General features: G+C 47.2%; 1 protein-coding gene across 1 annotated transcript; it reads left to right on the top strand.

The window, feature by feature from the left end:
• The first annotated feature begins 2,674 nt into the window (after window positions 1-2,674).
• OLIG3 (oligodendrocyte transcription factor 3) lies at window positions 2,675-3,639 on the top strand. Its single transcript, XM_027079414.1, has one exon. The coding sequence runs from the start codon at window positions 2,824-2,826 to the stop codon at window positions 3,637-3,639; it is 816 nt and encodes a 271-aa protein (XP_026935215.1). The 5' UTR covers window positions 2,675-2,823.
• The last annotated feature ends 18,613 nt before the right edge of the window (window positions 3,640-22,252 follow it).

A 22,252-nucleotide genomic window follows, 5' to 3' on the forward strand; every position in this document is an offset into this window, starting at 1 on the left:
ACTTTTCCCCACCCCTTTTCCCCCTGCAATTTTACCTTCTCTATTGATTGGCGGGGCGGGGGGAGGGGAGATTTAACCCTTTATTTCATATTGTCCCCTGAGAAAATAGGGATTTTTTTTTAAAGGTAAGATACCTTTCAGCGGCAAGATTTTTTCTACTCCTTCATTCGCAACCCTTCTGCTCAAACTAGACTTTGCTACTTCCCGAAATCAAAACTGAGCAGCAGCATTCTCATTTGGGGCATGGGAAGGACAGACGTCGATGCCCAAGGGTCAGGAAGGTGGATCTGGAGGACGACGGGAGCCAGGCCTGTGCATTGGCCCAAAGGCGGGGAAGTCGCTTTGGCTCCTGTCGAGCACTCTCTGCCCCACACCTTGATCAGCAGGAAAGCCGCCGAAGCCTGTGGTCTGGACCACGCCTCTTCTCCAGCTTCCTTCCATCGCCTGGGGCGGTGTCCGAATGTATGCAGATGTTCTGGAAGCCTTTTGCTCAAAAGCAGCTCGGGGGATGTCATTATCTGAGTTCAAATGGGCGAGTCCAGTGAATTACGAACAATTCCTTTTGCTTGGATATTAGGAGTGCGTTTGGACATCAATCTTTTCACATCCAATCGAATCTCTTGGATTCTCCGTTTTAAGAAACTTTCCTTCTATGGAGGTGTAGGCGACAGGAGGATAAAAGGCTTGTGTCCAATCTTCAGGGGCACTAAGGTCCTGGCCTTGACAAGCGGTGTTGGCCATTTCCTTTATTTTTTTCTTTACAGAGAAGCAAAAGTCGGTGTAGAAAAAGCATCCGTTCCAACACTGCGTCTCCCCACCCGACTTGTACTGCCAGTGCTGCTTTCGCGGCGTGACCGTCTAGGAGACACAGCCTCGCGGAGCGCGCAAACTCCGGCCCTGGGCGTGCGTCCCTCTTCTGTTGACCGCTCGATTTGTGTCAATGGAAAGTGAGGCCTCTTTTACCTAACGAGTCCTGGAGGCTTGCAGTGACTCTGCCGCGCTGTGTGAGGCCCCAACTGCTCGAGGTTCCGGGATTGTTTCGGGTTCGCACTTTCCACCCAGACACTCAGCCATAACCTAGCACTTGTCTCTGGTTCCTCTGAGCCCGGAGCTTGGCGGTGCCCACGTTTTTCTAGAGGCCGCCGCCGGGGCAGTTTCCCTTCCGGGAATTTCTGCCTTGTCGCCCCTCACGCTGCTTAGCTAGTTCCGACTGACAAAAGCACAGCAAGACGGAAGAAAGATCGGCACCGAGCTCCGCACGCGAACCGAAGGCTACAAACTCCAGGCCTCCTCTTTATCCCCAGAATGGACTGTGCGTGGGAGCGCAGGGCCCACGCGCGCACGCATAAGGGGCTCTTCAGATCCTTATGGTGCCGAATCACACACACACACACACACACACACACACACACATACACACACACACACACACACACACACACACGTGGTGTATTTTTTGACGCTGAGCTCCCGCTCTCCCCGGACCGCTGATGTGGGGCGGCCCCAGCCGGATGAAGCCACCCGCCCCGGCCGCGTGGCGCTGAGCTGCAGATGCTCTCTCCGCGCGCACGCACAGCAGTCAGAGGCCCTCCAGCCGAGCCGCAGGCAGGGGCCGCCCCTCCATCTTCAGCTAGCGCCGGGGTCCAGGGGCTGCGGGGTAGGCAGGGCAGGAGCAATCTCCCCTGGAGTTCTTGGGAACCTTTCCAATCCTTAACTCCCTCCCGCCTCCTCGGCTGCTTTTCCTCTCCTCCATTTCTCAAGTGGCTCTTATTGTAAACGCCACGGTTGGTTTGTTTCTTCAGTTCCAGGTCTAAGAAGTTACAGAATCTGACAAAATTGAAATTCTTTCAGTAATCTATTTTTCAAAACGAAAGAGAAGATATAAAAAGCAAGAAACCCATCTCCACAACAGTGTCAGGGGGCGTACCCGTCACCAGATATGGACATCCCATTCAAACCACACCGGAGGGCCCAATAAACAAAATGAACACAATGTCAATGTTTAGGGAGAGAAGCCTAATGAAATAAACTTCAGGCAGTGAGTGCACATCGACAGGCATTCTCTTGCCCCTCCCGCCCCGACCTCCAGCACATTGAACCTGCCCTTCATCTGCATCTCTGTCCTTGAAACCATTCCACTGAGACTTCTTTTGCCTACATTTTCCAAAAACTTGGGAGTAGCTGTGAAAGGGAGGAGAGAATGTTTCAATTCCTCTTTCCATCCCCAGAGAATCTCCTCCTGGCCCCCTCTCCTTCCCTTCCTTCGGTTCCTTTAGGTGTGACTTGGTTAGGGAAATCAGGAAGGGGAGTGGAGGGAAGGAAAGTTTTTTTAAAAAAATCCAGAAGGCGCGAGCTGGAGCGGTGAGTGTGTCAATCAGAGGGTTTTGTGCCTGGGGGCTCCTAGCGCTTCTGAGCAGAGGTGTCCCTGGGCGGCCCCACAATGAATATGAATAGGAATCCTTGCTAAATGGGACAGCAAAGCGCACCGCCCTGAATGACTGCACGTCATCCTAACCAGCCCAGGATAGATAGGAGGGCTCCTTTTGTCTCTTTTCTCCGCCGCAGCTCTATAAAAGCCCCTCTTTTTCAGCGTGAGTTGAGTTCAAGCACACACCAACTACTGTCCAGGAAACAGCCAAACCAGAGAGAGGGGAGTGGGGAGGGAGAAAGGCGGGGAAAGGCAGTGCCTCAGCTTTTCTTCTTATTTCTTGCTGCTGAGACGTGGGTTACTGGGCTGCAGCTTTTTTTTTTTTTTAATTCAAGGTTTTCTTTCATTTCCTTCCTAAAGTCTCACCACAGTAGGGCCGCATCCCCTGTAATAAAATGAATTCTGATTCGAGCTCTGTCTCCAGCAGAGCTTCATCTCCGGACATGGATGAGATGTATCTGAGGGACCACCACCACCGCCATCACCACCACCAGGAGAGCCGTCTCAACTCGGTCTCGTCCACGCAGGGCGACATGGTGCAGAAGATGCCCGGGGAAAGCCTTTCGCGGGCCGGCGCCAAAGCCGCGGGCGAGAGCAGCAAGTACAAAATCAAGAAGCAGTTGTCGGAGCAGGACCTACAGCAGTTGCGGCTGAAGATCAACGGACGCGAGCGCAAGCGGATGCACGACCTGAACCTCGCCATGGACGGGCTACGCGAAGTCATGCCCTACGCTCACGGGCCCTCGGTGCGCAAGCTCTCCAAGATCGCCACTCTCCTGCTGGCCAGAAACTACATCCTCATGCTCACCAGCTCCCTGGAGGAGATGAAGAGGTTGGTTGGTGAGATCTACGGGGGCCACCACTCGGCCTTCCACTGCGGGACTGTGGGCCACTCGGCCGGCCACCCAGCGCACGCCGCCAACGCCGTGCACCCGGTGCACCCCATCTTGGGAGGCGCACTCTCGTCCGGCACCGCCTCGTCCCCGCTGTCCGCCGCCTCGCTGCCCGCCATCGGCACCATCCGGCCTCCCCACTCGCTGCTCAAGGCGCCCTCCACCCCGCCCGCGCTGCAGCTGGGCAGCGGCTTCCAGCACTGGGCCGGGCTGCCCTGCCCCTGCGCCATCTGCCAGATGCCGCCGCCGCACCTGTCCGCTCTCTCCACCGCCAACATGGCCCGGCTGTCGGCCGAGTCCAAGGACTTGCTCAAGTGAGCAGCGGGCCGGCCCGGCTGCGGAGGATGAGCGGAGAGCGGCGGGAGGGCTCGAGGTGCCGGGCCGGGAGGGCAAAGGGAGGCTGGGCGCTCGGCCGGAGGGCGGGAGGGAGGGCGGGGGGCTCCCGAGGCCTCCCACACCGTCTGAGAGATCTCAGACCCTACTTGACCGCCGGAGGGAAAGGACTAAAACCAAACTGCAATTTCTAGGTGGTAGCGAAGGGGGGCTCGAACCAGACGTCGTGTGTCTTGCATGCATGCTTCTTTTCTCCATGCCGCGCCGGTATTTCTCACTGCCATACGCTCTTGTCAAAACGGCATTTGTTGTATAAAGACGGGATCGGTGTAGCTGAACGCCGCGAAGGGCCTTTAGAGTCGCTGTCCATGTCTCTGGCTCTGTGTTCTCACCTTGGAAAAGGCAACCATCCCTTTTGAATTTCAACTCCGGTCCAGGGCATGGCAGCTCTTCTGTGGGTTTTCTTTAAGACGCAGTGTAGGTCGAAAGAATGCATGCACGCTTCTAAATGAATCTCGTCTAAACATGTTGTGCAGGCCGTGATGCCATTTTCCTTGTAACAAGGATTTATGAGGGAATTCTCCGAAGTACTCCGTATATCTGTCTGTGGTTGTAAGAAGTGAAAAAGGGGGCAGAGTGCAAAGACCCAAACTCACGCACAGGCGCTTCTCCCCCACCCCACCCCCTTCAAACTCCATTCCCAACCTTCCTGGGCTGTTTTAGGGGCTGGCGACTGCAAGAGCTCGGGCTCCCCCTGCGACCTTGCCCCAGCCCCCCTTGCTCAGTTATTCTGCATGCGGGGTCGGCTCTCTCCATCATCAGCTTTGAAAAGTTACTGTGGTTTGGGGAGGGGTGCCGTTTTTATTTTCCTGAACATTTGCTTGAACTATTTTGTTAGGGCTTCGAAGACAAGACCTGTCTTTATTTTTTATATATTCTTGATAACTATGATATATTTATTAATAACCAGTGTTTCTGGATGAGAATTTCAAATAAAAAAGAACCTTTAAATCCTGGCTTTGCTTTTGCCTAAAATTTTTGAAGATGGGGGTAGTGGGTAAGGAACATGTGGACCCAGTAAGGTATATCTGGGAGTGGGGGGGAGATTTGGGTGGGTGGGCAGATTCGAAGAGTTTTCTCTGATCATTTGCAGGTAATGAGGTCAGACACGTTGGTGTTAATTATTACAACGAAATATCCTTCAAATGGGGGCTTGTCCATGTCACTAGTCTTGTGATATTTGAGCTCCTGTTTCTCTGCAGTAATCAGAACCTCGTAAGCTCAACAGTTGAGATTTTTTAAAAAAGTGATCTAGAAACCCAAAGTGACAGGAAATGAGAGGAGAGTGGTGACTGCGCTGGCTGTGTTGGCAACAGATGAGAACAAAACAGTAAGTTAACTTCTTTTCACTTTAGATTGACCGTCTGGCTTTTAAAAAAAATCAAGCAAGTGAAAATCCAGTATATGTTTTAAAAATCAAGGAAGAGTGATCCTAAAAAGAATCAAATGCCCAGCCCCCCACCATCCCCTTGGCAGCAGGCTCCTCAGAGATAGGGAAGGCCTCTCTGCTTTGTAAGGTGAGCTCGGAGTGATGCCAACGACCGCCCAGGTCTCAGCATCTCCAGATTTATAGTGGGAATTCTCTCTTTCCTCCCTTAGAAGATCCCATTAGTTGAATGCAAGCTATCTGGAACTGTTATTGAGGGGAGGGATGAAGAGAGAAAAGTCTTCTACATAAATAATGGCTAAAACGGGGGTTATTTCAAACGATTACTTTTCTCTCTTCCCACCGTATAACATATAGTTCGTATAAGCAAAAGTAATCCAACAAGAAGGTTTTGTTTACTTGTTTATAGAGGACAAGAAATCAAGCTCTGGTGATGATAACTCGACCAACACATGCCTCTATTTCCCATTAAGGATAATGGAAACCTGATTGAAATGTACCACCCCAGAATCTGCCTCTAGCTTAGATGTAACATCACCTCCCTGCTGGCTGAGGCCTAAGCTCTTCAAGAGGGGGAGGCCAGGCAATAGATCTGTCTCTCTCTAGGATCCAGGGTAGACAGCACATCTAGGAAGCATCTACCGCTTCCTAGGTCCCCCACTGCACCTCTCTGGGAGGGCACCTCTGTGGGTTCTGGGTCTGTTTAACTCATTCTCCTCCATCTCTTTTTGCCCCCAGCTCCCGCACTGCCAGGGAGATAGAGCTAAGTGAGGGTCTACAGTGGAGGGTGCTTGTTTCCTCTGGTTTTAGGCAGATAAATGGGGGAATAATCGTCTATTTCCCAAGGGTGATTCATTTCTCTGGGTGAGGAAAGAGCTGTTGAGGATTTATTTGAAACCAACACAAGGCAGCCCTCCAGCCTTTCCCTGTGAGTTTATTATTTAGGAAAGAGAGGAGAGGGAGAAGTTTAATCAATCACGAAAAGGACTTTCCCCTGAGTCACTGGCTTCTTTTGAGTCCTGTTTTCAAAGGCCTGGTCCTGGGGAAAGACAAGAGGCCTGGCCACTGGCTTAGTGGTGGGCTTCATCCCTTCTCTAGGGCTGTGGCTTAAATTGGGCACTGAAGAGAAATAAGGCCATGCTCCTTGTACCCGAGGAGTGGTGGCTGTGCTGCTGGGGCATGCAGGAATCCCTTGAGTTACCTCCAGTGGTCAGTAAAAAGAGCTGTGTGAGATGTAGAGAACAAACGTATGGACACCAAGGGGGGGAAAGTGGCGGGGGGGGGGATGAATTGGGAGATTGGGATTGACATATATACACTAATATGTATAAAATGGATAACTAATAAGAACCTGCTGTGTAAAAAAAATAAAATAAAATTCCAAATAAATAAATAAAGAGCTGTGTGGTTCACGCTCTTGGAGAACTGTGCTAAAAACAGCCTCGGGCCCAGGTAATTCTATAATGAATTCTCCAACCCAAGTGGAAAACAGACACTGTTTCCAGCATTGACGAGGCCCCCTAGACTAACTGGTCTCTTTTCTGGGTCACAAAAATTCCTTTGACCTAGAGACCAGAGAAAGGATTCCTTTAAGAACAGTACAGGAGCCCAAGGAGAAGGGCGATTCGGGAGTCAGGTGGTCTGGAGTTCTAGATTTATTGGGGAAGGAACAATCCCCACTTGCTTCCACTGGGAAGGGCCTTGCCCAGGAGCAGGCTGGTCTGCTTGGAGATGCGGCTTTGCAGGCGACTCTTACAGGCATTTTCTGTTAAATTCTCGATTTCCTGATGCCAGAAACAAACGTACATGGCCGCGAAAGTGAGAGTGGATTCTTGGCCGGATTTTCTTTTCCCTGCCAATTTTTCACCTTCTCGAAAGTTCTTCAGTTTAAAGCAGTTTTTAATTCAATCTAGAAACACGACAACGATCCCCTCATTCCACAGTAAACGTTGCTTTACATTTAAAAAGACGGCGAAAGCCTCGTGGGCAAAGGTATCTTGAGAAACCTAGACTAGAAACCTCACGAAGCCCTTTAAGCCAGTGACCCATCTTTAAGGTGGGGAGAAAGTCACGCTTAGAGAAGGAAAGCCGGCAGTAGTTGTCAGGGTCTGCTAAACCTTTGTCCCTAAAGACCCTCTCCCCCCTCCCCGGGGTTCCAGGGCCTTGGGTTTATATCCCCAAAAAAGGGCGGGGAGAGGCGACTGGAGTTGGTCCACGAAGTCCAAGGTTCCCTAACTCCTACAGGAGGAGGCCTTGTGTCCTCTCAAACTTTTTCAAGCTGCTGGGTCAAGCATCGCCTCCACTGGTACCCTCAGCAGAAACTGCAACAGCCCCTTCCCTCAGGGAGGACAATGGATTCTCTGAGCATCTCGCTCAGCTAACAAGATTTAACTGCTCTTTTCTTATCCCTTCTAGAGACTTCGAGCCCCTCTCTTCCCGTGCCGCCGCCCGCGTTGAAGGTGGGCTCCCAAGCCTGGGCGCCCAGACGACTAAGCTCTCGGCCCTCCCCGCCGATGCTCCCCCCGCGGCTCTGCCGCCCATGGGGGCCTGGCCAGACCTCGGGGGCCGGGGCTCCGCGGAGCCTCCGCGATCCAGGAACCTCGTCCCCCGGGACTGGCCGGTCCAGGTTCCTCAGGCTCAGGAAGCGAAGCAAGAAGAGGAGCCGCCCGAGAAGGGCGAGGGCAGTGTCTTTGGAAGAAATAGGCCAGGGGAGGGCCGTGGTGAGCTGGATGAACCTGCATCTTCCGCCCGCCTCTAGGCAAACTTGCGGGAGAACGAGGGGCCCCTGCCTCCCTCCCCCTTCAAAGTCTCTGAGCCTCGCACGTACCCGTTTCCGTCCTAAGCAGCCGGGAGGAGGCAAACCCTAGAAGGTTCGGGTCTGCAGTATTGTTTTAGTTGCGTCTGTTTTCAGTGAAACCTTCCCCTGGGACCCCGGTCAGGGGGCTGCGAGGGGGCCGGAGAAGGTGGGGTGAGGGAACCAAGAGGGGAAGATCAGGAGAGCCGCTGGGCTAGGGATCGCCGGGGTCCTGGGAGCCCCGGGACCGGATCTCTCCCGACTCCCCCCACCCGTTTCGGCCCCCGCCCGCTGGGTGCGCAGCCCCTCTCTCCGTCCTCTGCACCCAGCGGCGGGGAGCAGGGAGCCAGGCGGGTCTGGGTCCCGTGTCGCAGAAACTGGCTCTGCACCTCGCCTCTGGCTCTGGAGTCTAACTCGGAGCAAGTCGGAGCGGAGACTGCACCTCCGCGCGGAGCCAGGGGCCCTGGGGTCGGGGCTGCGTCCCATGGGAAACATCGGTCTCCGCGACTCGACCCCCGACTCCTCTCCGTCCCCTCCGCAGGCCCAGCGAAGCCGGGGCGCAGACGACAAAAGACGCGCGGGAGAGGGACATCGCGGAGCAAGGCCCAACCCAGACTGCGCCGACACTTGCAAAGAGCCTCGAAATACCTCAGCGTTTAAGGAAAGTGGGTGGAAGAAAAAACAAGAGTAACAAATCCAAACTTGGGCCGAGTGTGCGGGCGCGCTCTTTCATCTCTGTTCCCCGCGCCCCTATGCTGGGATGCCCGCCGACATTCGGTCAGCTTTGCTAAGGAGATACGGTCCGGGTCAACCAGGGCGGCCCGGGCTGCTGTGCCTTCGTCAACCGCGTTTCCTCGCTGGGGACCTCACGGAGGACCCGGTCGGCTCGCTCCCCGAGGCCCACCCTGGCCTCAAGCCCTGGCGCGGAGACCCTGTTTCTAACCCAACCCTGGCCCTGTCCCCGGCTCCGGCACCGAAGTGAGGATAGTATCCCTGCAGCCGGCACTCGGGAGAGGAAGTTCAGCACGCCCCGGGAATTCGACACGTCCCAGGGGAGGCGGGGATCGGGATCCGCTGGGGCTGGGGTCCCAGGGAACTGAGAAGGAGGGGTGCGCAGATCTGGGCCCTCAACGCGGGGGCCTGGGTGTTGCGCCGTGTCCTGGGGTTCGGATGAAAGCAGAGTGGTTGGGTGTCTCCATCCTGAGGAGGGCAGGGCAGGGACAGCGCCGAAGGGTCTGGGAAGCAACTTGGGATAACAGCCCTCAAAAGTTTGGGGATTCTGTCTGGCCAGGACTTGACCAGCGCCGGTCTTTCCCGCCAGCCTGCGACCGACACCTCCGAGAGTGCGGGAGCCTGGGCCTGATTCTGGGGGCGCCACAGTTTACGTATAAGATGCAGCCTGTCAATCTTTAATCCCCCTTGGGCCTGAAAAACTCCAGAAGCCGGGTTCCGAGAGCCCCACCCCCGACCCCCGCGTGCTGCTGAGCTGAGGTGCCGAGAACACGTTTCTGCCACAGGAAGGATCCTTAACACCTCGGAAGGAAACAGGTTGGAGCAAGCACATTTTATGAAGACTCTCTTCTCCTGGTTATTCAACTGCTCCTCCCTCCCTTCCACTCCCGGGAAAGGGCAAAGGAAATTCACAGCATCCTTTGAACCCACAAGTAGACAGACGACTCTCTACTGCACGCCCAGCAATGTGAACCTCAACATTACTTCCTTTGGTATTTCTCTTAATTTTCCTCCTTTTAAGCAATCAACACTTTCTTTCTTTCTTTTTTTAACATCTTTATTGGAGTATAATTGGTTTACAAGGTTGTGTTAGTTTCTGCTGTAGAACAAAGTGAATCACCTATATGTATACATATATCCCCATATCCCCTCCCTCTTGCGTCTCCCTCCCACACTCCCTATCCCACCCCTCTAGGTGGTCACAGAGCACCAAGCTGAGCTCCCTGTGCTATGCAGCTGCTTCCCACTAGCTATCGATTTTACATTTGGTAGTGTATATATGTCCATGCCACTCTCTCACTTTGTCCCAGCTTACCCTTCCCCCTCCCCATGTCCTCAAGTCCATTCTCTACGTCTGTGTCTTTATTCCTTTCCTGCCCGGAGGTTCATGAGAACCTTTTTTTTTTTTTTAGATTCCATATACATGTGTTAGCATACGGTATTTGCTTTTCTCTTTCTGACTTACTTCACTCTGTATGACAGACTCTAGGTCCATCCACCTCACTACAAATAACTCAATTTTGTTTCTTTTTATGGCTGAGTAATATTCCATTGTATATATGTGCCACATCTTTACCCATTCATCTGTCGATGGACACTTAGGTTGCTTCCATGTCCTGGCTATTGTAAATAGAGCTGCAATGAGCATTGTGGTACATGACTCTGTTTGAATTATGGTTTTCTCAGGGTATATGCCCAGGAGTGGGATTGCTGGTCGTATGGTAGTTCTATAAGGAATGTCCATACTGTTCTCCATAGTGGCTGTATCAATTTACATTCCCAGCAACAGTGCAAGAGGGATCCCTTTTCTCCACACTCTCTCTAGCATTTATTGTTTGCAGATTTTTTGATGATGGCCATTCTCACCAGTGTGAGGTAATACCTCATTGTAGTTTTGATTTGCATTTCTCTAATGATTAGTGATGTTGAGCATTCTTTCATGTGTTTGTTGGCAATCTATATATGTTCTTTGGAGAAATGTCTTTTTAGGTCTTCTGCCCATTTTGGGATTGGGTTTTTTGTTTTTTTGATATTCAGCTGCATGAGCTAAGGAATCAACACTTTCTGAGTGCTTTCGTGTGCCAGGCACCAGAGAAAAATGAACAAAGCAGCAAGAGAAGTAGGACATTCAAACCCATAAGAAATGGCCCCTGCCCTCAGGGTCCTCAGACCCTAGTGGAAAACACAGGGCATCTAAGTCCTAAGATAAAACCTCCAGTGGCTGCACAAAACACAGGTGCTGCAAGCCTGCCTTCCAGAGGCTTTTTCAGATACTGGAAAACTCACTGCTCATTCCCTCTACCAGACAGAGGACAGGAGCAGATGCCTTTGATTAACATGGAAATAAAAAGAAGCAATGGTGACAGTACTTTGTTTCATCGCTGTTGTTTTGAGATTTATTGACACTGAGAAAACTTCGGTCTGGGGTATCTCCGTAATTCATGTCCCCATCAGTTATTACCAAATGAGCAAATCGTTTTTTCTTTTAACTGGTTTTTAAAAGAAAAAAATAAAAGAGGGGGGAGGTTGGGAGAAATCTTTTTTTAATGGGATTAGAGTCATTACCCTCCTTGTCTCTGTGGGTCCCTGAGCTACAGAAACTTGCCTCTTGACTCCTGAGTTCACCAGGCTATGTTCTAGACATAAAACAATCCTGTAATTTCCTTCAAGAACAAAAGTTTTCAAAGAAATGACCTGCACGTTATCCCCCTCAATAAAGCAGAATTGACTTAATGGTCTGTTAATTACTCCATCCCGGCAGGGGGAGGGAAGCTTCCAAAAGGATTGCTACAAACCCTCTGTTGATTGGTCTGTCCCCAAATGTATAGCTGGGACTGGGCCATTGAAAACCCAGACAAAACAAAATCCCTGATAAATAATCCTACCTAGAACACAAAGATTCAGCATACAATTGTTCAATCTTTGCTGGATCCTGAGAAGCCCGGAGCGAGCTCCTTTGGGGCTTCCGGTAATCTTTACATTTGAGGCCAAGTATTCTTGGACAAAAGTTAAAAGAAAGACCGTGGTTGACTCTTCCGTCCTCTCATCGTCCTGTGTCAAATTTCTTTCCCTTTTATTTGAGACTCTGACTATACTTCTTTTATCCAATCTTCTTTTGTAGGAATTACAGTTTGTTTCATCATTTAATAGATTTTTGGTTTGGTCATCTTTTCCAATTTTTGTCTATTAATGATTTAAACTGAGGAAGACAAATTTGATTGTTCTAGTAAAAAAGGACAAAGTAGAGAATCAAAATATAAGAGATAGATTTGGGTTACTATTCTCTGTGACTTTTTCACATCTGTAAGGTGACAACTGCATCATGCAATTACATATATTTCTAAAATAAAAACGTTTAAAAAATCCTACTTAAGCCCAAGCAACATTGAGTAATCATCCAGTTAATTTTGTGTCAGAGACAGGTAAGCAGAAAAGTTCAATTTTTAAAATATTTCTTTAAGGAAGAAAATATACATGTTCTACACTCATTGAGAAAATGTTGGTTTTAATTTGGTGTATATTTGACTTTGTGGACCCATTGAAATGAAACACTGCAGAAAGATGAAGTGTGGGATCTAGAGAGATGGGTCATGAAAATGATCAAAATGTGGATATGATCTGTTTTGAAAATTAGTTCTTTGTCTGAACTAGGCAATAACGGAGAGAGTCTGTCAAACCACACAGTCTCCCACATCTACCATCACTTTTTTTTTTTTTTTTTGATGGTACACGGGCCTCTCACTGCTGTGGCCTGTCCCATTGCGGAGCACAGGCTCCGGACGCGCAGACTCAGCGGCCATGGCTCACGGGCCCAGCCGCTCTGCGGCATGTGGGATCCTCCCAGACGGGGGCACGAACCTGTGTCCCCTGCATCGGCAGGCGGACTCTCAACCACTGTGCCACGAGGGAAGCCCTACCATCACTTTTTAAGGAAGTGATCCTTAAGAGTCGTATGTTGATGGGAACCAACCTCTGTCTTCCTTGCCACAGTTGACTGGTCCCTGCATGGTGCATGAGCTAATCATTATAATCATGAGAGAGGCTAGCTCAAAGGTGATTGGCATTAAATTGCGCCCATAATTGCGTTTCATATAGAATGGTGGCAAACACATACTTTTCTCTCCTTTGGAAAAGTGAAAAACATCTAGTGAATCAAAAAGAAACCCATCATTTAACCTCAGCTTGGCCCCCAAGGCTGAACTTTTGTTTTGATTTTGGGTACTGTTGACTGCTCATCCCAGTTATGTGAGAAACAGGATCTAGACACAGAGTGAGACAGTGTGACCCGTGTAGCTCAGATAATGTTGCTCCTTTCAATAAAATCCATACAAAAGGCCATCTTTGCCTGTCTTGTCATGATGTCCTCACAATCCTGACTTTCCCACAGTCCTATATAGCTAACAGACAAACATGAAAAACAAGAAGCCATTCCTCTTGCTAAGTAGTCCATGGGGAATGCTAGAAGTAGAGAAGACAATTTGTTTCCAGTTTTTACTAGGTTTATATTATGAATAGATTAGACTCCAAGATTGAGTAAAGTACTTTTAGAAATGATACTGACTGACCATGCACTGCAGAGATGGGTTAGGTCCTCTTTTTCCCCTTTGCAGAAATTAATGTGCTCAGGTATCAATGGCGCTCCCCACAGGGCATTTTGATTTGGAACGTTTTTTCATTTTTTACCCTTAGGTAGTTGATTTCCTAGCACTTCCGTCACTTGTGGAGTGTTGTTTGCCAGGCTCTCGAGACACTGGATCTCTTCAGAGCCACAGAGTACCTTGACTTACGATCAGTAACTTTTCATCATTTTTGATCTGGGCAAATTTTTAAATAGAAAATCCTGAGAAACATGCAGTGTAATTTTCAGAGTATGCATTAGACCTCAGTAAAAAAAAAAATTACAAAGGAGTTGTAACTTGAGGCGAAACACTAACAGTAAAAACTTTTTGGAATATATTTAAAATGGAGAGAATTAATCTTTTTTTTTTTCTTTTTTTCTTTTTGGAAACAACAGTTTTATTTAAACCCAGCCAAACATGGTACTTGGCCTTGAGTGGCTAGAGAAGAGGACAGAAGAGACAGGTAGGGGACTGCTACTTTTCTAAATGTGCTCTTACTATGCAGACCCTATACCTCATCTAAGTGGACAGTGGGCTGCGAGAGGCTTCACTTATACTTCTGTACTTGACCACAATCCATTCTTTTCTTTTTCTGTAATTTGCAACCTTTGTGATTTTATGTGAAGCTTCATCATCTAAAATATATTACAGTTATGGTATAAAAGAATGTTCTAGAGTTTGTTGAAACTAGAATTAGGTTCATTGAAAAATTCGATGTTTCTCTGCACTTTAAACTTGAAAGAAAGAGATGGGAGATAGAATCTGCGGAGCAGGGATGAAATGGATTTATTAAGTGGAGCAAGTAAGGCAAGAAACGTGGTGGCCACTTTTTTAAAAGGCAAACCATTTCTGTTGGTGACATGGTGTCAAAAGTTACTGTTATTAGTTTGCCCCTCACATATATATGCTTTAGGTGAACATGCTGCTTAGAAAAAAGGAGCATGTTTGCTTACTTCCAAGAGATGGAAGATTTATGGGTGAATTCTTCTCTTTCTCCTCTATCTTCCTCTTCGATTCCCCTTTCTTCCTCTTTTCTTCTATCTTGCTTCTCAATTATCTCCTCATCTTCTTGCTCACTACCTTCTTCTACATCTCTGCTTCCAGTCTCTATTTTATTCTCCATTCCAACTCATCCCTCTGCTCTATTTGTCCATTGCATTGGCCACTTCATTGCTTTAGGGGAGCCTGGGGTTTACATTCCCCTAGCCTTCTCACTCAGTCCTTGCACATGCAATCTACCTACTCTTCCAACAAGTTTTGGCTTCTGTTATCCTGGGCAGCTCTGTTAATATCTTCACTCTCTCAGCCTGTGTTATGTAACAGAAAAAAATGAGCTACATGGAAATGTGTTGCAGAACCAAAGATGTTCGAAAGCGTTTTAACTTCCAAAAACAGCATTATCATGAGAATGCCTTTGCAGGTGATAGACGTATTGTGGTAGATGTTATGCATGTCTTAGCCCGCTTGTGTTAATTTAGGAGAAATATTTATATTAATAATTATAGAAAACACAAAGTTCTTACAGTGTGCCAGTCATGGTTTTAAATACTCAGAAAGTATTAACTCATTTAATTCCCACTGAAAACCTATGCAGGTAGTACTATTATTATTCCCATGTTTGCAAATGTAGAAACTGAGGCACAGAAAGTTAAATACTGTAACTTTCCTGGTGTGACCTAGATCAGTGGTGTCCCCAGGCCTACAGCATGGGTTCTGGGCCAGCAGTATCAGCAGGATCTGGGAACTTGTTAGAAACACAAAATCTGAGATGTTACCTTACTCGCAAACATATAAGGCTATCACGGTTTTGTGGATGCTGGCTGAGGACACGAGACCCTTGTCGGAAACAAGGAGCTTTATTTCTCACTGCATGGAAAGTATCATGGACATCATGTTCACATTTGTTCCCCTGGTCCTTTAATTCCCATGAGAGCATTGCAGAGGTAGCAAAGTTTGTCAGTGTCTCAGATCACAAGATGTGGAGAAATGCAAGAGACCTGTGGAGTTTCTGCCAACAGAGCGTTAAGACCAGTACACTCTTCCAGCAACTGGCACTCTGTCATCATTCTTTGAGACAAGATCACTGTTTACTCCCCTTCCTCTCCCTCCCACGGGCATGATATACATCTTGAATGTTTATGAGTATAGAAATCCTTGTATAATAAGCAGTGCTTCTTTGTATGTGTACCCATTTTTAATTTATACGTGGACTGTGTTATAGTCCTTCTTCTGTTACTTTTTTTTTCCCACTCAGCATTAGGTTTTTTTTTTTTGGCAGTAAGCGGGCCTCTCACTGTTGTGGCCTCTCACTGTTGTGGCCTCTCCCGTTGCGGAGCACAGGCTCCGGACGCGCAGGCTCAGCGGTCATGGCTCACGGGCCCAGCCACTCCGCGGCATGTGGGATCTTCCCGGACCGGGGCACGAACCCGTGTCCCCTGCATCGGCAGGCGGACTCTCAACCACTACGCCCCCAGGGAAGCCCCCACTCAGCATTAGGTTTTAAGATCCATCCACTTGGCTGTTGGTTAATCTTGTTCCACTCCTATTTTACTGAGTTATATTTGACATACAACATTGTATGTAAGTTCAAGGTGTACAGTGCATTCATCTGATGCATTTATATTGCAATATGATTGCCGCCGTAGCAATAGTTAACACCTCTATCTTGTTAAGTATCTTGTTAATTATCTTTTTTTCTAATGCTGGGAACAATTAAGATCTAGTCATTTACCAAGTTTAAGGTTCATGATACTGCTTTGCTGTCTGTAATCACTGTACTGTGTATTAGATCTCCAGGATTTATTTATCTACTGGTTGCAGGTATGTAGTGTCCCCCAGTTTCAACTCTGCTGAGTATTCCATACTGTGTGTCCATCACGTTTCATTTCTCATTTCCCTCGTGATGAAACTTAGCTTCCCTGTAGCATCCTACTATGATTAACACTGCAATGAAAATCTTTACATATATGTCCCTTCTTGCATCGCTCCAAGAATTTCTTTTCTATAAATATATATATAATCTCCAAGGTATATAACCAGTATTATATGCTCATTTTTCTATCAGGTTATCTGTCTGTTTTTCAAGAGTTCCTTGTACAGTTTAGATATTGAAAGTTTTAGATATAACAGTTGTCTTCTCCTAATATTTTAATTTTGTGTTTTATGTTCTTTTTTCTATACAGGGCACCCAATTTTCCTAACATTGTCTGCTATACAGTCTCTTCTTTCCCTGTCGATTTGTGATGGCATCTTTATCCTATATTAAGTTCCTATATATTCATGGGTCTTTTTTTGAACTTTCCACTCTGTATCATTGGTATTTTAGTCTGCTTCTATGCCACTTCCAGTATATTGTTATTACGATGACTTAGTATTATATCTTAACATACAGTAAAGTGAATCCAAGGAGAATAAACTTTTCACAAAAGGGTCATATTTGTCTCCAAACTGAATACATTCTAAGCCAACCAGAATAATGATTGTTTTTAAAGGCAGTGCTAATATTACAAGATTCTTTTTGGCCGCGTTGGGTCTTTGTTGCTGCACGCAGGCTTTCTCTAGTTGCAGCGAGCGGGGGCTACTCTTCGTTGCAGTGAGCTGGCTTCTCATTGTGGTGGCTTCTGTTGTGGAGCACGGGCTGTAGGCACTCAGGCTTCAGTAGTTGTGGCTCGTGGGCTCTAGAGTGCAGGCTCAGCAGTTATGGCGCACGGGCGTAGTCACTCCACGGCATGTGGGATCCCCACAGACCAGGGCTCGAAACCGTGTCCCCCGCATTGGCAGGCGAATTCCCACCCACTGCACCACCAGGGAAGCCCACAATTACAAGATTTTTTATCACCTGTTCCTTTAGGTGTTGGGAGGGAAAAGAGATATGTATATACGCAGGCTTCTTAGAGTTATTATAATATTCTTATTTTTTCACTCTATTTCCTCAGCCTCAAAATCAAGGATGGGAATTCTCAAGCTTTCTGACTCCCTATATGAAGCAGTTTAATGCCTCATAATTCTGAGCTTAGAAGCAAGTTTCCTCCTAATTAGAAAGGTGCACAGATAGTGTCCAATGTTACATCCCATTACATTATACATTCTACATCATTATGTACTTACTATACAGTGTCTTCTACAGTAGGCAGTAGAAATTTTTCTCAAGGAGGAACTTCCTGCTCATCCTGAAAGAATGTTTTGCAGATGGATTCAAATCTAAATAGAAGCCTTTCAAGCTTACTCAGACTCTTTCAGACCTCCAAGCCTGGGCACATTCTAACCCCATTGCCTGGAACACTTGTTCTCACCCTATTCCCCTTTGCCTCGCTATTCATATCCAATCTTCACTTCCCAGCTTCCCTGGGGAGTCTGGACCAGTGGTACTTAGCTCTCCCTTTGGGCTCTCTTAGCCCAATGTACCTCTCCTTCACAGCACTCCCCACCTGGAACCACTTGCTTGTCCTTTTCTTTCACTGGAATGTGAACCCTACAGGGCAGAACCATGATGGTCCTGTTCACCCAACATAGTGTCTGGAGCATAACGGGTGCATAAAGGACATTTTGTGAACCAACGAATGAGAAATGTTGTAGAGGAGATCTAAGCTTTGGATGGGTAGTTGCATAAGATGATCTTTAGTTCCATCTATGAGATTCCACAGCCATATGATACAAAAGCACAAAGTTTGATTCAGATTTTTAAGTCTGGATACCTTATTTCCATTTAAAAAACTGTAGCAGGACCTCCCTGGTGGCGCAGTGGTTAAGAATCCACCTGCCAATGCAGGGAACACGGGTTCGAGGACGTTCCCACATGCTGCGGAGCAATGAAGCCCATGCGCCACAACTACTGAGCCTGCACTCTAGAGCCCGCGAGCCACAACTACTGAGCCAGCGTGCCACAACTACTGAAGCCTGCGCACCTAGAGCTCGTGCTCTGCAACAAGAGAAGCCACTGCAATGAGAAGCCCGCACACCGTAATGAAGAGTAACCCTCTCTCACCGCAACTAGAGAAGGCCTGCACACAGCAATGAAGACCCAACGCAGCCAAAAAAAAATAAATAAATTTATTTAAAAAAAAATTGTAGCTACATTGAAGTAGGGGCTTTTATCACTTATGTTTCTAGGCACTTTTTGGAGTGGAAAATAACTTTATAATTTAATCAGATAAAAACTAAGAGAGTAGAGCTGCTTTATTATCCTGACTGTTCCATTTCTGTGTGATGTATTAATAGTAGATGCCATTTAATGAATAACATGATTGCTACTTCATTGAAATCGCTCAGTAATCTGGCAAGAGTGTCGTAGTGCCCTTCTACAGGTGAGGAGAATAAGGGTTAGGTTAAGTAACTCAGAAAGGGTGCCCAGTCAATAAGTGGTACAGCTGTGTGTTGAACCCTGTGCTGTCTTACTCCAGAGTTGGTGTTCCTGAGAGCCATCCTACATCTTTATGAATATTCTTTTGGTCTGTTTCTTTAACTTCTCCCTTTCCTTCTCCGTGGCCATGCCTTATTGAAGGTAACCTACATAGGACGGCTCCTGTCCAACCCTCCCTAACAGTTTTTTTTTTTTTTTTTTGCGGTATGCGGGCCTCTCACTGTTGTGGCCTCTCCCGCCGCGGAGCACAGGCTCCGGACGCGCAGGCTCAGCGGCCATGGCTCACGGGCCCAGCCGCTCCGCGGCATGTGGGATCTTCCCAAACTGGGGCACGAACCCGCATCCCCTCTGCATTGGCAGGCGGACTCTCAACCACTGCGCCACCAGGGAAGCCCCTAACAGTTTTTTTGTTTTGTTTTGTTTTGTTTTGCGGTATGCGGGCCTCTCACTGTTGTGGCCTCTCCCGTTGTGGAGCACAGGCTCCGGACGCGCAGGATCAGCGCGTGGTCAGTTGACTTTAAGTAAAGGAGATGACTCTCCACCGTCATCTCCACCTTGCTCCCACTACATGGATTTCTCTGGCCTCTGTTGGTACTTGAGGTCACAGCTCATGTGCCACCCCTCGTTGGAGCCCTCCCTGACTTCCCTAGCTAAGTTTAATTACCCAAGACAAATTCAAGCTATCCTGCTGTTTGGATTTCTTCATACTTCTCATCTTTATCTTGTTAATTTATTTGTTGTTTGTCTGCTTATTTTCTGTCTCCTCCCTAAAATGAGAACAGAGAGCCTAACCTGTCAGGTGCATCACTTAATCCCCAGAAGCAGTTTACCGTAACAGTTAAAAGCGTAGACACTGGAGATGGGTTGCCTGAGTTTGAGTCCAGCCTTGTCACTTAACGGCTGTGTGACTTTGGGAAAGTTACCCACTCTCTCTGGGCCTTGGATTTCTCATTCTTATAACTAGAATAATGATAATAGTTATTTAACTCATAGGTTTCTTGCAGTGATTAAATGAGTTAGTAGATATAAAGCACGTAGAACAGTGCACGGTACTTGGTAAGTGCTATGTGTATAATCTATTGATTATTTTGGTAGGAAATTAGTCAGTAGGCATTGAAAACGATGAGTGAATGGATTGCAGTGTCTCTTGGCAACTGGCTCCTTCTCATCTCCACAGTATCAGATCTTGCTTTGCTCCACTCTAACTCCACTCACATAAAGGAATCCTACTCTCCAGCTGCCCTAAAACGTCTTTCACATCCCCTCTGCTCTTTGGCTTCTGGAAATGTCGATGTCTTTTGCCCCACCTCCTCACCTGACTTAACAGTTCAACTTGACATACCCTATGTCCGCGGGCAGGGACTGCCGTCACACCCTCTAGCATAGTATGGGGGTGCTGTTTTGCCATTTGCTTGATTAGTTTCCCCACTGAGCTATAAGATTTCTGAGTGCTGATAGCACATCTTTCTTATTCCCTATGGCACCCTCAGAACCTAGTACAGTGCCCGGAGCCAGGCAAGTTTCATTGGATGAGTGAATGACTAGAGAAAAAAATTTCCAGGACCCCTGATGACCCCAAACAAGACCTTGTTATGGAGGCGAAAACTGTTAGGGAGGGGCTTCCCTGGTGGCGTGGTGGTTGAGAGTCCACCTGCCGATGCAGGGGATACGGGTTCGTGCCCCGGTCTGGGAAGATCCCACATGCCGTGGAGCGGATGGGCCCGTGAGCCATGGCCGCTGAGCCTGCGCATCCGGAGCCTGTGCTTCGCAACGGGAGAGGCCACAACAGTGAGAAGGCCACGTACCGGAAAAAAGAAAAAAAAAAAAAAAGAATTTAAAGAATTTAATTCCAAGAGCAGAGACTGTCTCTTTTTTCTTCTCTATATTTCCTTAAGTACTATGATCAGTACTCTGAACCACAGAGACATTGGGCAGTTACTGGCTGAGGGAATAATATTTGGAGTCAGGAGAACAAGATTCTCGTGCCAGTTCTGCCCCAGCAGAGCTGTGTGACCTGAGTTCACACACTTAACTCTTCTGAGCCTATTTCTTTCTCTGTGAAACGAAGGCATTGGATTAAATGTTCATAAGTTTCTTTCCTTTGCTAATTATCTGTGATTCTTTGAGAGCAGACAGTTGTAAGTGGATGACTACTGATCTACTTATGGGAGCAGCAAACTTCAGAAATACAGTCCTAGAAGATGTTCACTGTTCATGCAACAGGTGAGAGACTGCTAGGGTCCCCAAACCTTACCCCCAGCTCCAGATGCTTCACAGTCAGCTGGGGGCCTGCTGGCTGTGGATAGAGAGCATCTGGGCCAATGAATTTTCAATGCTTAAGTCAGAACCATTTTTTGTTTCTCCTTAAAATGAATGTTAGAAGGAGAAAAATTAGGATTATTTTTTTTCTTTCATAAGATGAAAACTTCCCTTTTCTCTATATTTGTATACTAAGGCTTTCTCCAATGTCTCATTATTATAAATCGGCTGGAATAAATAATTGGGAGTATACTACTCTCTTTGTACCTAGGGTTGTTTTCTTACCTACTTGCTTAAAATTATATTTCTTTGATAAAAAAGAGGAATATTTTTTCATGAAATAATAAAGATTTGGGGGGGAAGGTGTATTTGCTATGCTGTAAGTTCTTTCCAAAATTTTGGAGATACTGCATAAGCAATGTTGATAAAGTTCCTGGGTCTTCCAGTGTTTATAATCTTGGTGTTACGACTACCAAAAAATAGTATTTCCTTTAATGGGAAATGTTGGTTTATGCTTTTTACCAAATTATGTATTGGAAACAGTGTTCTAGTAATTAATTTTTGTGAGAGCTATATGTGGAAGGTGGTAAATCTTTTCTTAAAAATGTCTTTTCTACTTTGTAGTTTGCCTTTTAATTTTGATTACTTTTTGTTGTTTTTGTTTTCTTTTTTTCATTTCTGTCCTCTAAAAATTTTTTTTTGTAGTTAATTTCTTTTGGCTATTTTTTTTAAGGCATAGAGAATTTACAACTACGTATAGTTATAACCCTGAATTCATTTATTTCTGATTGCTTTTATGCTTTAGCAAGGCCTCTGCACCCAGAAAGTGATAAGCATTGATCTTTTATATTAGTAGTTATATAATGTGACTCAATAACAATAACTAGTATTAACCAAGGGCCAGACTTAACTTTTTTTTTTTTTTTGCGATATGCGGGCCTCTCACTGTTGTGGCCTCTCCCGTTGCGGAGCACAGGCTCCGGACGCGCAGGCTCAATGGCCATGGCTCACGGGCCCAGCTGCTCCACGGCATGTGGGATCTTCCCGGACCGGGGCACAAACCCGTGTCCCCTGCATCGGCAGGCGGACCCTCAACCACTGCACCACCAGGGAAGCCCCAAACTTACTTTTTAATAATTATCATGTTTAATCCTAAAACACTTTCTTTAGGTAGCTACAATAATTGTCCCCATTTTATGAATGAGCAGTAATTTATGGATCAGGATTAGAAAAGCAAATATCTTGCCCTAATTTAAACAGCCTCCACTCAAGTGTAAACTATAGCGTCTCCACCTGGGAATTATTTTGGAGTATGGTACAGGGTGAGAACCAAAACTGATTTTTTCCTGTCATAACTAACCACACTTCCGCAAGTGATTTATTGGTTC

Source organism: Aethalodelphis obliquidens, unplaced genomic scaffold (genome assembly GCF_003676395.1).
Source record: "Aethalodelphis obliquidens isolate GAN/ISIS:26980383/991018 unplaced genomic scaffold, ASM367639v1 scaffold3, whole genome shotgun sequence".
In the NCBI taxonomy this organism is placed as follows: Eukaryota; Metazoa; Chordata; class Mammalia; order Artiodactyla; family Delphinidae; genus Aethalodelphis; species Aethalodelphis obliquidens.

Excerpts from the sequence above, each read along its gene's own strand:
- OLIG3 (XM_027079414.1), top strand. The coding sequence starts at position 2,824 with ATGAATTCTGATTCGAGCTCTGTCTCCAGCAGAGCTTCATCTCCGGAC.